The sequence below is a fragment of the Marmota monax genome, unplaced genomic scaffold (assembly GCF_021218885.2).
Source record: "Marmota monax isolate L192 unplaced genomic scaffold, Marmota_monax_Labrador192_F-V1.1 WCK01_AAM20220418_F8-fsc00193, whole genome shotgun sequence".
Lineage (NCBI taxonomy): Eukaryota > Metazoa > Chordata > Mammalia > Rodentia > Sciuridae > Marmota > Marmota monax.
The window spans coordinates 4,811,218-4,827,900 of NW_026695203.1; the positions used below are offsets into that span (position 1 = coordinate 4,811,218).

General features: G+C 37.7%; 2 protein-coding genes across 15 annotated transcripts in view; one reads left to right on the top strand and one right to left on the bottom strand.

Annotated features, from left to right (window-relative positions):
- The window catches only part of Kmt2c (lysine methyltransferase 2C), a 275,600-nt gene that overhangs the window by 212,541 nt on the left and 46,376 nt on the right, over window positions 1-16,683 (bottom strand). The window lies entirely within an intron of this gene.
- On the top strand, window positions 10,614-12,768 carry LOC124083234 (rab-like protein 2A). Its single transcript, XM_046429849.2, has 3 exons — window positions 10,614-10,751; window positions 10,825-11,089; window positions 11,251-12,768. Exons 2-3 carry the CDS (start codon window positions 10,983-10,985, stop codon window positions 11,813-11,815), a joined length of 672 nt encoding a protein of 223 aa, XP_046285805.1. The 5' UTR covers window positions 10,614-10,751; window positions 10,825-10,982; the 3' UTR covers window positions 11,816-12,768.

Consider the following 16,683-nt stretch of genomic DNA (forward strand, 5'->3'; position numbering starts at 1 on the left):
AAAGTTAACAGATTTAAGAGGATTATTACATATTGATTGGTACAAGAGTAAATTCACCAACAGATAATTCTAAATGTGCATCCATCTAACAAATGAACTTTAAAATACATAAAGCAAAACCATCACACAACTGAAAGGACAAAACTCCACAATTGTACTGAGAAACTTCAACATTGCTTTCTCAATAATAGAATTCTTGGAGAGAAAAATCAGAAAGCATGTAGAAGAACTGAACAATATCATCAACGAAATTAGTGTAATTAACAAAACTTACAAAACACTCAGCCACAGCTAAAATGCACATTTCTTATCAGGTACCCACAGAACATTAACAAGTACAGGCCATGTTCTCTGGTCATAGACCAAACCTTAAACCTGCTTAGAAATAATTAAAAAATATATTCTCAGATGATAACGAGTTGAAGCCGAAATCTTCAAATAGGCAGAAATCAACACATTTCTAAACACTCCACAAATCAACAGAACCTCAAAGAAATAAAAAATACATAAACAAAAATGAAAATACAATATACCACAACTTGTTAAATATAGCTAAAATAGTTACTGAAAAAATATTATATAGCATCAATGCTTATGTTAGAAAAGAAGAAAGGCAAAAATAAATCCACATCTGGCTGAAAGAAAGAAATAAGAACATGAATCAAAGAAACTGAAGGAAAATAAAAAAGTAAAAATCAACTAAACCATCAAATTTTTCTAAAGAATTAACATTCAGAATATATAAAGAACTTCTAGAGCTCAACAAAAACAAAACTCAATTCAAAAAAGAGCAAGGGACTTGCACAGGCATTTCTCCAAAGAAGATATACAAATTGCCAAAAGCACATGAAAAGATGCTCAACATCTAATCACTAGGCAAACACCAATCAAACCTAGGAGACACCATCATCACAGCTATTTGGATAACTCTTTTCAAAAACCAGACAATAACAAATTTTGTAAGAATATCCAGAAGTTGGAACTAGTGTGCACTGTTGACAGAAATGTAAAAAGTTATGGCCACTGTGGAAAACAGTATAACATTTCCTCTCAAATTTAACAATAGAACTTCCACGTGATCCAGAAATCCTACTTCTGGGTATGCCCAAAATATTCAAAAGCAGGGTCTCAAAGAGATATTGGTACACCCAAGTTCACATCAGTATGGTTCACAATAGCTAAATCATGGAAGCAACCAAGTGCCCAAGTGAAAAACAAATCAGCAATGTGATACACACACACACACACACACACACACACACACACCAGAATATTATTCTGCCTTATAAAGGAAGGCAATTCTAAGATAGGCTACACTGCAACACGGATGAATCTTGAGGACATTCTGCCTTCTGAAATACCACAATTATGAAAATGAAATTCTGAATAATTCCATTGCAGAATGTGCTTAGAGTAAACAAAATCAAACACAGAAAGGGGAGAGAAAAAAAAAATCTGACCAATAAAGAGAAGATACGAAGACACAAATAATAGGAATAAGAGAGGATTTTACCCAGATTCCACGGACGTGAAAAGGACAATGAAAGAATTCCACATGTAAGTTTCAGATCTTCAGATGCAATGGAACAATTCACTAAGATAACAATCAAAATTCACCAAGATGAAATAGGTAACCCAAACAGCACCATAACTTTTTTAAAAAGTATGATGTGTAGTATAAAGCCTTCTGAAATAGTAATCTCCAGGCCCAAGTGCTTTTACTGGCTAACTCTATTCAGCATCTGAAGAAAAGATAAACACCTATTCTATAGAATTTCCTCTAGAAAATATAAGAGGGCGCACTTGTCCACCCAAAGAGGACACTATCTGACACCAAACTGTCAGCATTATACTGCCACCAAAATCAGACAGACAAAACAATAGCCCCTCAATAGTCACAGAGAACTGACCATAGGATGCTCAAACTCTTTACATAAACTAGCATAGTATTTGCATATTACCTATACACATCTTCCTTTAAAACATTTCTAGAGTGCTTATGACACATAATGCAATGTAAATTTTACAAATAAATGTCATATGGCATTGTTTAAAGAATAATGGAAAGGGGGAAAAAATCTATGTGTGTTCAGTAAAATATTTTTCAAATATTTTTGATCTGCAGTTAGATGAATTCATGGATATGGAACTCACAGGTACAGAAGACTGACTGTATGAAGAACAGACCAGTATTCTAAGCATCATAAACACAAAAATCCTCAAGGAGATATTATCAAGCCACAGAGGGAGGGACTCCAGGTATGGTACAAGCCTCTTTCTTATCCTCAGACCCCATTTTCAGTCTGCAGATAAACTGCTAAAGTGAAATCTATCTGCAAGTTTTAAAATTTCCCTGTAAAATAAGTCAAAAATATTTAATTTATGCCACATGAAGATTATCTGTTTTAGCAAATTAACCCGACCTTTCCTATTATAACAGCACACAACTACTGTGATTACTATTATTCTGTGGGGATAATCTCTTTACTTCTGCCATAAATCTGTAAATTCATAATCCATGGTACACAAAAGACAGGAACATAATATCAAAAGGTCTGCAAATTAAAACAACTGCTTTTTCAAATGCAGAATGTCCTGGATAACCATTAAATATGTATTAGAAAATATCTTACTATAGAGTATTAGTTTATTCCTGTTCAAATTAATATGAAAACTCAATATGAGAAATACCCTATTAAAATTAGCATTCTGAACCACATACAAAATGAAAAGCAGAAAAGTCAGATTACAATAGCAAATCAAATTCAGGAATATAAAATATTATAAAAAGAAACATTAACAACACGAGAAGTTTACCAAGGGAAAAGAACACTTGTTTAATATTCAAACACAATAAATGTAATCAACCATGTTAGCCTGAATTGCAGGTAAGCAAACCATGGCTCAGAGACCAAAACCATCCCATACCTGACTTGTGGTCATGTTATACCTATTTACATATTTTCTGCGTCTACTTTCATGCTACAATAGTAGATAAGAATAGTTGCAACATAGACCTTGTAGCATACAAAGGCTAAAATATTTACTATCTGACCACTATACAGAAAAAAATGTGGGAGTTCATCTCCTCTAGATCTACCTTACATGGAACACTGAAGAGTTTGTCAAACTCAAAGAGAAGGGTGCCATTTAATACTAAACATATGAAAAGATATTCCATTCAAATGTTAAACAGAGCAGAGGTTAAAACAGACTTTAAGTCAAAAACTGCCATTAGAGGGCTGGGGCTGTAGCTCAATGGTAGAGCGCTTGCCTTGCATGTGTGAGGCATTGGGTTTGATCCTCAGTACCACATTAAAAATAAATAAATAAAGTGTCCATCTACAACTAAAAAAAAAAAAAAAATTTTTTTTTTTAATTTAAAAATAAAGTGTCCCTAAGTGGGCTGGGGTTGTGGCTGGGTGGTAGAATGCTTGTCTAGCAAGTATGAGGCACTGTATTCAATCCTCAGCACCACATAAAAATAAAATACAAATAAAGACATCGTGTCGATCTACAACTTAAGAAATATATATTTTTAAAAAGTGTCACTAGAGACAATGGTCATTAAGTGCTGATAAGGGCTCAATCTGTTAATATAATTGTAAAATACATTTGTACATCACGGCATTTAAACATATACAGTAAAAACTGAAGGTAAAGATAGCAGTCTAGTGGTAGGGGACTTCATTTTAACAATGGCTAGATCATTCAGATAAACAAATCAATAAGACAAAAGATAACACAATATAAACCAAATGGACCCAACAGAGGAACAGAAAATTCTATCCAACCGCAGGAGAATATACATTTTTCCCAAGCATGAACAGAACATTTTCCAAGACAGATCATATGCTAGGACACAAGTTCCCCCCTTCTGTTTAATTAAACAACAAGCATATGGCTTAGGAACTGTGGATCTCAACAACAAATCTTGACAAATTCAAGGGGAATGAAATCATATCAAGTATCTTTTCTAACAACACTATGAAACTGGAAATTACCAATAGAAGACAATTGGAAAGTCTCACTTAACACACTCCTCAACAACCAGTGGGGCAATAGAAATTTTAAAAATATTGCCAGATGAATGAAAATGGAAACAGAGCATAAAAAATTTTATGGGATGCAGCAAAAGCAGTTCTAACAAGGAAGTTTATAGCAATAAATGCTACATTAAGAATACCTTAAATGAATCCCAAAGAATAAGAAAAAGAACAAGCTAAACCCAAAATTAGCAAGAAATAATGAAGATCAGAACAGAAGTAAATGAAATAAAAAGAGAAGCAATAAAAAGTTCAAAGAAACTAAGAGTTGATTTTTCCAGGATTAAAAAAAAAGTGGGGTCTGGGGCTGGGGCTCAGCAGCATGTGCAAGGCCCTGGGTTTGATCTTTATCACCACATAAAAGTAAATAAATAAAATAAAGGTACTGTGTCCAACTGAAACTAAAAAAATAAATATTAAAAAAAGGCAGACCTTCAGCTAGACTGAGAGAAAAAGATGACTCAAAAGAAAATCAGAAATAAAAGACATTAAAACTCATACCAAAGAAATATAAGAGACTACTATGAACAAGTATATGACAACAAATTAAAGAATCAAAAAATAGAGACCACCACAGGAACTCAGGCCTGGCCCAGACCAGCAGACCACTACTGGAGCCCAGGCCCAGCCTAGGTCCACCGCCATCCTGCCCCCCACCAGCCCAAGCCTAACCCACTTCCATCTCAGGACACTGGAGAAATGATCACAGCCTTCCCCCTACACAGTAGCCTCTACCTTTGGACAACAGACAGGGCCTAGAAACAGCTGCATTTCAGAGCAAAAACATTGTAAGCCCACCCTTTCAGCCCCATCTCGGAAACACAATGCATCCATCTTGGGGCATCTCCACTACTATTTCCAGTTACCTCCACTCTTGCTGCCACCAACTTTAGCTGCAGTAACATACATGCAGGAACACCAGCAGGGTCTGGAAGCCCAGCATCAAGGTGAGTTACAGTCAATCTGCACAGGTACTAAAAGAATATAATGGAGAAACTGTAATATCTCAGATCCACACTGCAAGAAAGGAAGACACAGAGACAGGAAAAAACAAGGTAAGAAAGCGCCCCAAACCAACCAGAATATTACAATAACAGAACCCAAAGTTGATGAAATGTCAGAGAAGGAGTTCAGAAGGTTCATAATTAAAATTACATGTGAATTAAAGAATGGCCTAAATGAACAAATATGGGCAAAAAATTGATCACTCCAACACAGAGATCAGACAGCAAACACAGGTAGCAAAAGATTACTTCAAGAAAGAGAGACTAAAAAAAAAAAAAAAGTCAGAAATCCTTGAAATGAAGGATACAATAAACCAAATAAAAAACTCAATAGAAAGCATAACCAACAGGCCATATCACTTGGAAGAAAGAACATCAGACAATGAAGACAAAGTATACTATCTGGAAAATAAAGTTGACCACACAGGGAATATAGTAAGAAATTATGAACAGAGCACCCAAGAATTATGGGACAGCATCAAAAGACCAAATCTAAGAGTTACTGGGATAGAGCAAGGCACAGAGTTTCAAACCAAAGGAATGCACAATCTCTTTAATGAGATAATATCAGAAAATTTCCCAAGCATGAAGAAAAAATTGGAAAACCAAATACAAGAGGCTTACAGGACACCACATATGCAAAATTACAACAGATCTACACCAAGGCACATTATAATGAAAATACCTAGCATACAGAACAAGGATAGAATCTTAAAAGCCACAAGAGAGAGGACTCAGATCACATATAAGGAGAGACCAATTTGTATCTCAGAAGAGTTTTCAATCTAGACCCTCAAAGGCAGACTTCCTAGAACAACATATACCAAGCTCTGAAAGAAAATGGATGACAACCAAGAATCTTATATCCAGCAAAATTAAGCTTTAGATCTGATGATGAAATAAAAACCTTCCATGACAAACAAAAGTTAAATGAATTTAAAACTAGAAATCCTGTACCACAGAACATCCTCAGCAAAATATTCCATGAAGAGGAAATGAAAAACAATGATGAAAATTGTAGTGGGAAGTATTACACTAAAGGAAAAACTTATCAGGAGAAACCAAGTCAAGTTAAATACCAAAAATAAACAAAAATGGCTGGGAATACAAATCATGTCTCAATAATAACCCTCAATGTTAATGGCCTAAACTCACCAATCAAAAGACAGAGAGTAGCAGAATGGATTAAAAAAAAAAAAAAAAAAAAGGCCGAACAATGTTCTGCCTCCAGGAGACTCATCTCATAAGAAAAGACATCCACAGACTGAAAGTGAAAGGTTGGGAAAAAAATCATACTACTCACATAGACTGCAGAAGCAAGCAGGGGTTTCCACCCTCATATCAAATAAAGTAGACTTCAAGTTAATCAAAAGGGATAAAGAAGGGTACTACATACTGCTCAACGGAACCATACACCAACAAGACTTAACATTATAAATATATATGCCCCAAACAATGAAGCATCTACATGAATCAAACGAACTCTTCTCAAGTTCAAGAGACAAATAGACAACAACACAATAATTTGGGGTGACTTTAATATAAATCTTTCACCACTGAATAGATCTTCCAAACAAAAGCTAAACAGAGAAACTATAGAACCCAATAATACAATTAATAACTTAGACTTAACTGACATATATAGAATATTTCATCTTTCAACGAGCGAATACACTTTCTTCTCACCAGCACATGGATCCTACTCTAAAATAGACCATATATTATGCCACAAAGCAACACTCAGCAAATACAAAAAAGTAGAGATTCTACTCTGCATTCTATTAGACCATAATGGAATAAAATTAGAAATCAATGATAAAATAATAAAAGCTACTCTAACTCCTAGAGACTAAATGATATGCTACTGAATGAACAATGGGTTGCAGAAGACATCAAGAAGGAGATTAAAAAATTCTAAGAAGTAAATGAGAACATAGATATAACATATTGAAATCTCTGGGACACTATGAAGGCAGTACTAAGAGGAAAGTTCATTGCATGGAGCTCATTCCATAAAAGAAGAAAAAGTCAACAAATAAATGACTGACTTAACATTACATCTCAAAGCCCGAGAAAAAGAAGAACAAATCAACACCAAAAGCAGAAGACAGGAAATAATTAAAATCAGAGCTGAAATCAATGAAATTGAAACAAAAGAAACAATTGAAAAAATTGACAAAACAAAAAGTTGGTTCTTTGAAAACATAAATAAAATTGACAGACCCTTACTAATGAAGAGAGAGAAAAACTAATGAAGAGAGAGAAAACTCAAATTACTAACATAAGTGATGGAAAAGGAAAAATCACAAAGGACACTGCAGAAATACAGAAGATAATAAGAAACTATTTTGAAAACTTGTACTCTAAAAAACAGAAAATATTGAAGGCATTGACAAATTTCTAGAGTCATACGACTTGCCCAAATTGAACCAGGATGATATACACAATTTAAACAGATCAATTTCAAGCGTGAAATAGAAGACTCCATTAGAAGCCTACCAACCAAGAAAAGCCCAGGACCAGATGGCTACAACAGCCGAGTTCTACAAGACTGTTAAAGAAGAACTAACACCAATACTCTTCAATTTATTTAAGGAAATAGAAAGAGAGAACTTCCTCATTCTATGAAGCCAATATCACCCTGACTCTAAAAACCAGGCAAAGACACATCAAAAAAAGAAAACTTCAGACCAATATCTCTAATGAAGATAGATGCAAAAATTCTCAATAAATTTCTGGCAAATCAAATACAAAAACATATCAAAAAGATAGTACACCAGGATCAAGTGTGGTTCATCACAGGGATGCAAGGTTGGTTCCACAAACGGAAATCAATAAATGTAATTCATCACATCAATAGACTTCAAGATAAGAACCATATGATCATCTCAATAGATGAAAGAAAAAAAAAAAAGCATTCGACAAAATACAGCACCCCTTCATCTCAACATCGTAAAAGCTATCTATGCTAAGCCTAAGGCCAACATCATTCTAAATGGAGAAAAATTGAAAGCATTCCCTCTAAAAACTGGAACAAGACAGGGATGTCCTCTTTCACCATATCTATTTAACATAGTTCTTGAAACCCTGGCCAGAGCAATTAGACAGACAGGAATACGGATAGGTAAACAACTCAAATTAGCACTATCTGCCCACAATATGATTCCGTACCTAGAAGATCCAAAAAATTCCACCAGAAAACTTCTAGAACTAATAAATGAATTCAGCAATGTAGCAGGATACAAAATCAACACATATAAATCAAAGGCATTTCTGTATATCAGTGACAAATCCTCTGAAAGGAAAACTACCCCATTTACATTAGCATCAAAAAGAATAAAATACTTGGGAATCAACCTAACGAAAGAGGTAAAAGACCTCTACAGCAAAAACTACAGAATGCTAAAGAAAGAAATTAAAGAAGACCTTAGAAGATGGAAAGATCTACCTTATTCTTGGATAGGCGGAATTAATATTGTCAAAATGACCATACTACCAAAAGCACTATACAGATCTAATGCAATTCCAATCAAAACCCCAATGACATTCCTCACAGAAAGAGAAAAGGTGGTTATGAAATTCATCTGGAAAAATAAGAGACCCAGAATAGCTAAAGCAATCCTTAACAAGAAGAGTGAAGCAGGTGGCATCACTATATCAGACCTTAAACTATACTACAGAGCAATAACATGGTGGGCTGGGGCTGGGGCTCAGTGGTAGCGCACTTCTCAGGTATGTGTGAGGCACTGGGTTCGATTCTCAGCACCACATATAAATAAATAAATTAAAAAAAAAAAAAGGTCTATCACAACTAAAAATATATTTAAAAAACAACATGGTATTGGCACCAAAATAGACTTGTAGACCAATGATACAGAATAGAAAACACAGAGACTAACCCACATAATTACAGTTATCTCATATTTGAAAAAGGCACCAAAAACGTACACTGGAGAAAAGACAGCCTCTTCAACAAATGGTGCTGGGAAAACTGGAAATTTATATGCAACAAAATTGAAATTAAACCCCTATCTCTCACCATGCACAAAACTCAACTCAAAGTGGATTGAGGACCTAGGAATTAAACCAGAGACACTGTGTATCTATTCGAAGAAAAAAGTAATCCCAAATCTCCATCATGTCAGATTAGGCCCCAACTTCCTTAATAAAACTCCTATAGCACAAGAATCAATATCAAGAATCAATAAATGGGATGGATTCAAACTAAAAAGCTTCTTCTCAGCAAAAGAAACAATAAATGAGGTGAAGAGAGAACCTAGTAATCGGGAACAAATTCTTACCACATACAGTCAGATAGAGCACTAATCTCTAGAATATAAAAAGAACTCAAAAATCTTAACACCAAAAAAACAAATAACATAATCAATAAATGGGCCAAGAAACCACAGATACTTCTCAGAAGAAGATATACAATCAATCAACAAATATATGAAAAAATGTTTAACATCTCTAGAAATTAGAGAAATACAAATCAAAACTACTCTAAGATTTCATCTCACTCCAGTCAGAACGGCAGCTATCAAGAATACAAACGTGGGGCTGGGGATGTGGCTCAAGTGGTAGTGCGCTCACCTAGCATGTGTGAGGAACTGGGTTTCATTCTCAGCACCACATAAAAATAAAGACACCGTGTCCACCTAAAACACTAAAAAATAAATATTAAAAAAAGAAAGAAAGGTGTGTCCCTCTACAACTAAAAAAAAAGAAAAGAAAGAATACAAACAACAGGGCTGGGGCTATAGTTCAGTGGCAGAGTGCTTGCCTTGCATGTGTGAGGTTCGATCCTCAACACCACATAAAAATAAACAAATACAATAAAGGCATGTTGTCCATCTACAACTACACAAAAAAATTTTTTTAAAGAAACATCTAATTAAAAAAAAATAAAAGAATACAAACAACAGTAAGTGTTGGCAAGGATGTGGGGAAAAAGGCACACCCACACATTGCTGGTGGGACCGCAAATTGGTGCAGCCAACACAGAAAGCAGTTTGGAGATTCCTTGGAAAACTGGGAACCCAATCACCATTTGACCCAGCTATCCCACTCCTTGTCTATACCCAAAGGACTTAAAAACAGAATACTACAGGGACACAGCTACATCAATATTTATAGCAGCACAATTCACAATAGCTAAACTGTGGAACCAATCTAGATGCCCTTGAGTAGATGAATGGATAAAGAAAATGTGGTATATATACTCAATGGAATATTATTCAGCATTAAAAGAAAATAAAATAATGAGATTTGCTGGTAAATGGATAGAACTGGAGAATATAATGCTAAGTGAAATTAGCCAATCCCAAAAAATCAAATGCCACATTGACTTCTCTGGATCTAAGGATGCTGATTCATAATATGCTAGGGGTAAGGGGAGGTATAAATGAACTCTAGATAGGGCAAAGGGAAAAGGGGGAGGGAGGGGACATAAGGGTAGCAAAGATGGTGGAATGTGATGGTCATCATTACCTTAAGTATATGTATGAAGACACAAAGGATGTGACTCTACTTTGTATACAATCAAAGATAGGAAAAGGTTGCGTAGCAGCTGCAGGGACGCTGCACAGCGGAAGCAGAGGGCGGTGCTGCGTGAGCTGGGCTGGCGGGTGGGCCCGGCGTGGCTACGGGTCCGCAGGGCGGTGGCGTCCCTGGTGTCTCCAACCGTTTCCCTGGATCGCACGTCGCTGTGCCGCAGAGTGGAAGTGGAAGGAGAGAACCCTTACCATGCTCACCAAGCATCTGCCACTTCCCAGGCACTGCACTAACGGCTGAGAGTACTGCAGTGAGCAAGGCTCAGTTCCTTCTTATGCAAAGGCATTACAGTCAACTCCTGTGCACACCTTTGAACTCAGTGCGAGGTCTGCCCAACACTGACAAGATCATCTAGCTGGGCCTCTACAACTGAGAGCCAATGGCAGGGGATAGAGCCAAACCATGGGAGCTGGACCAAGAGAAATACGATGCTGATGACAACGTGAAGATCATCTGCCTAGGGGACAGTGCAGTGGGCAAGTCCAATACCTACCTGATCCACTGTGGAACTTTCTGCCTAGAGAAGTGAGGAGAGGCTCTGCAGTGAGTGCTGGCTGCTTGTCCTCATGAGATGTGCCACTTCTCATCTGTTTGGGACTGTTGGTGGTCAGTTATGTGAAAGCCAGAAAAGGATTCAGAGATTGGGGACTCATGGAGAGATTTCTCATGAATGGATTCCAGCCACAGCAGCTGTCCACATATGCTCTGACTCTGTACAAGCACACGGCCACCGTGGATGGCAAGACCATTCTTGTGGACTTTTGGGACACAGCAGGCCAGGAGCGCTTCCAGAGCATGCATGCCTCCTACTACCACAAGGCCCACGCCTGCATCATGGTGTTTGATGTGCAGAGGAAGGTCACCTATAAAAACCTGAGTACCTGGTATGCAGAGCTTCGGGAATTCAGGCCAGAGATCCCATGCATTATGGTAGCCAACAAAATTGATGCGGATATAAATGCGACCCAAAAAAGCTTCAATTTTGCCAGGAAGTTCTCTCTGCCCCTGTACTTTGTCTCAGCTGCTGATGGTACCAATGTCGTGAAGCTCTTCAATGATGCAATTCGATTAGCTGTATCCTACAAACAGAATTCCCAGGACTTCATGGACGAGGTTTTGCAGGAGCTTGAGAACTTCAAGTTGGAGCACAAAGAGGAGGATGCACCCGACCAAGACCAGAGTAGCAGGATCGAAAGCCCATCCCCCTCCTGATCAGAGGGCTGCCTCTCATGGCTGACTTGGGGATGTATGGGGGAGCCTTTGGGAATACCCCTCCAGCTCTGAATGGAAAATCTCCTGGCCACCCCTGCTCAGCCTCCCATAAACTCGCCCTATAATATAGGATGAGATTAGCAATAGCATCCTGGACAGGTATGTGGTCCCCCAGACCTGCTTGCAACAGAATTAGGGATTGGTGTCTTTCATACCTCCCATCCCACCCTGAGCTGGCCAGTGGAAGGAACCAGAAAACATAATTGGGTGTCTCTTCACAGTAAACACACATTTAGGTGGTTCTTGTTTTTTGTTTTTTCTTCCCCAGATTGACCTCAGGGAATGTACCTTGCATTTCTTACAAGAGAATGATTGCTATTCCCTGATTACCCCAGGCCCCCACTGCAGAATGTGTAAGGCCTTGTCCTTTTTCCCCTGTAGTCTCCTCAGTCAACTTTTTTAAAGATGTGTTTGAACAGACAGCTATTCATTCCAAGTTTTTGAGCACCTAAAAATTTCAGGAGCTCTTGTAGGTCAGGCCAAAATCACAGGAACAGGTTTGCCATTAAAATTAAATAATAGCAGGTAACAAGTCTAGTCATACTTGGTCATATAAATACACAAAGGAAAGTAAACAGTACTGGCTGTAAACAGCCAGACCATGAGAATACCTATTTTGATTATAAGAAAGCAACTTTCAGAACTGCTCCCTTTGAAGCCTCTCTATCAGCTTGGGAGTTATTCCTTCATTTCTCTAGGACAAATGAGATCTTGTGCCTCCCAGGGGTGGCCGAGGACTGCAGAGGAAGAGCTGTTCAGCTGCCTTTGAGCCATACCCGTGTCCAAGGCTTGCTAGTGTGCTTTTAGGATCATCTTGGGCATCATTTGCATTGGGGTCCTTAATTTATTGTCTGTATTATTTCTGTTTTTACATTAAAGATTGAATTACAAAAAAAAAAGATAGGAAAAAATGTGCTCTGTGTATGTAATATGAATTGTAATGCATTGTATTGTCATATATAACAAATTAAAATTTTAAAAAAAATTAAAACTTAAGGGAAGATGGGGAGTGAGGGAAGGCAACAGAAATTTATCTAAAGGAAAATGAATGGGAAGTTAGACAATGTTTCGATAGCCCTAATACAATAAATATAGCATTTCTTAATTTTAATTCCAGGGTAACGTCTATTGTTTGCATTGTTGCAAACTAGGGAGTAAACAAAGCACAAGATTTTTGTGTTTTACTATTTCCTGTGATATCCTAAAAATTTTTACAAGACTTTTTTTAATAAATAAAAAAACTCAAAAAAAAAAAAAAAGAATCAAAAAATGGATACATTCCCATAAAAATACAACCTGCCAAGACTGAACCACATGGAAACAGAAAATCTGAACAAAGTAATAAGCAAAGAAAATGAGAGCTCAAAAAAACTTCCAACAAGGAAAGGCCTAGGAATCAACAGCTGTTTTCTACCCAGCACTTATAAGAATTAACACAAATCCTTCGCAAACATTACTGAAGTACTGAAGAGGGTGAACTTTCAATGTCATTTTACAAGGTCAAAATTATCCTAATACCAAAGTCAGGGAATAGAGATCGCGTTCCTGGCTGCCCCATACTGTGACAAGCAGACAGGCAGCTTCTCAGCAAGGTGGGTGAACAAAATAATCCAGGGGGACTATTACTGGAATTGAAAACTGGATATTCAAAGCAGACTGGGGACACAGGAGGCTAGATATAATAAGAAAGAAATCCCCAGTCCCACAGCCACTGCCACAGGTAGGCGGGAAGCTCAGCTGGAGCACTCCCTCCGAGAGCCAGAGTGGAGGGATAAGGGAATTAGAGGAACAGCACAGAGTGTCTGGGTACAGAGCACACAGAGACAGAGTGTTTAGGGACCAAGGACACTGCCTGGCCAACCTGGAAGATGTGCTGCACAACATCCGTGTGTGGGGAGAGAAGCCACCATCTCTCCAGGAGGCCTGCGGGGGACTAAGAAAGGAAACATTTGGCAGCCACTGCGCCGGGACCAGCAGCCGAGGGAGCCAATTCCTGGCAAACCACAGTTGGGCCTGAAATATAGGCCAGTAAACACATGGTGCAGGGCGAAGAGTGCGCTTAAGTGACCAGGAGGAAACCAAACATGGAGAGAGGTTTACATAGGAGACAACTGGTCGCAGAAACCCACTCCACTGACCTCTGTCCTTCCCATCCAACTGCCTGCAGGACCTGCTGGGAGAGAAGTGGATCATCTGGCCAGGAACTCAGAAGGGTAGGGGTGGGAGAAATGGTTTGCAGACTGAACCTGAGAAAAGGAAATGTGGGGTCTGCAGGTGACACAGAGGACTAAGAACTGGGTCTCCACCACACGAGTGGAACCCAGGGAAGACCCCTGGGGTAGAGTCTTCCAGCAGGGACCAGCAAGTACCGGGCACTGATTTAAAATCTCCAGACCAACTGGCATTCAGCAAAGAGCCTGGAGCCCACCTAAGCCTAAACCTTGCCTCAGGAATCCCACCTACAGGGTCACCTCTCTCCCTCCAGCAAGCCAGAGGGTGGGGCACCAGCTCCTAAAACCATTGAGAAGAGAAAATGAGAAATCTTTTGAACTCCTCCAACAAGAGATTCTTTAACTTTCCATCAAGGTTTTTTCTATTCTTTTTCTGTGTTTAATTGTGACCTTAATGGTACATGGACATTTACACATATTTGTATTTGCTTTTTAGTTTTATTTTGTATTCTTTTAAGTTTATAAGTTTTTACTTTATATTTTCCTTCTGTTTCCCTTGATTCTTTCTTTTCTTCCGCTAACAGCCAATCTCTATTGTTTTCTTTCACTCTCCCTTTTTTTCTTTTTCTCTCCTCTTTCCTCTTAATTACCACATCCTATATGGCTTCTGTTCTCTCCCTGTCCACCATTTGAAATTATAAACTCTTCACAGACTTGCTGTTCTTATTGTAGGCAATAACTAATTATACTATTTCTGTTTTTTGTGATAATTAACATTGTAGACATCATAGTAGGAACTATTTGGTTTAATGTGTTATTTTGTTTGCATTGGTGGTTGTTATTATTCGTCTCTCCCTAAACACTGAAGTATTGGAAAACTTCAGACATTATAAGTCCACAGGATAGAAACTCTACTGCTAAATGGGCAGACATAAAAACAACAAGAAAGGGCTGAGGCTGTAGCTCAGTGGTAAAATACTTGGGTTCCATCCTCAGGACCACATAAAAAAATAAATGGGTAATGTGGCAGTATTGGGTCCAACTACAACTAAGAAAATATTTTTTTTAAAGATAGACTTTTGGGCTGGGGATGTGGCTCAGGCGGTAGCGCGCTCACCTGGCATGCGTGCAGCCCGGGTTCGATCCTCAGCACCACATACCAACAAAGATGTTGTGTCCGCCGAGAACTAAAAAATAAATATTAAAAAAATTCTCTCTCTCAAAAAATAAATAAATAAATAAATAAATATAGACTTTATTCAGAGAAAGAGAGAGAGAGAGAACTTTTTTCAATATTTATTTATTTATTTTTAGTTCTCGGCGGACACCACATCTTTATTTTTATGTGGTGCTGAGGATCAAACCCAGTGCCCAGCGGCCCCGCGCATGCCAGGAGAGCACACTACCGCTTGAGCCACATCCCCAGCCCAGAAAATATTTTTTTTTTAATTTTTAATGGAAAGCATCACTAACAGACTAGATCACTTGGAAGACAGAACCTCAAGTAATGAAGACAAAATATATAATCTTGAAAACAGAGTTGACCACAGTAAGAAGATGTTAAAAAGCCATGAACAGAACTTCCAAGAATTATGGGATAACACAAAAAGACTAAATTTAAGATTTAATGGGATAGATGAAGGTGTGGAGATACAAACCAAAGGAACACACAATCTTTTCAACGACATAATATCCGAAAATTTCCCAAACCTAAAGAATGAAATGGAAAATCAAATACAAGAAGTTTACAGGACCCCAAATGTACAAAATTACAACGGACTTACACCAAAGTACATTATAACAAAAATGTCTAACATACAGAATAAGGTTAAAATTTTAAAGGCTGTGAGAGAAAAAAATATATAAGATTACGTTTGGGGGAAATCAAGTCAGAGCTCAGCTGATTTCTCAACTCAGACCCTCAAAGCTAGGAGGGCCTAGAACAACATATATTAACTTTTATGTTCTTGCTTTTTTCTTGATTAGACTTACTGATTTCTATCAAATTTTAGCTGTATTATTTTTTGTCTATTTCATATATTTCTGCTCCTACTCTTATTTTTTTCCTTTCTACTATATAATTTGAAAATAATTTGTTATTCTAGCTTCTTTCAATCTGAGTACTGTTTCATCCCAGAAATCCTGATACTTTAAGCTTTTATTGTCACTTAGTTCAAAGCACTTTTTAAAAATTTTCTTTATAGTTGTAGGTGGATACCTTTTTTTATTTATTAACATGTGATGCCGAGGATCAAACCCGGTGCCTCACATGTGCTCTAACCACTGAGCCACAACCCAGCCCTCAAAGCACTTTTTATTTACTTTTCTTGGGCTTTCTTCCTGGACCTCTGAGACAATTAATTTTGAAATAGTTGACATGTGGGGGTGGGGTTCTATGTATCCTAAGATGACTGATTTCTAATGTAATAAATCATGCAGAAAACAAGTCTGCAAGATTTCAAAATTTAGGGGGTAAAAAGCCAGACAACGCCTGATGAGGGGCTGGGGCTGGGGCTCAGCGGTAGAGTGCTCGCCTAGCACATGCGATAAATAAAAGGTGTTGTGTCCAACCACAACTAATATTTAAAAAAATATATATCCCTGATCATTATTATCCAAAGTACATGTATGAAGACA

Coding starts and splice junctions, on each gene's coding strand:
- LOC124083234 (XM_046429849.2), top strand. CDS start 10,983: ATGGCAGGGGATAGAGCCAAACCATGGGAGCTGGACCAAGAGAAATAC. Junction 11,090..11,250: donor AGTGCAGTGGGCAAGTCCAA/TACCTACCTGAT, acceptor CAGAGATTGGGG/ACTCATGGAGAGATTTCTCA.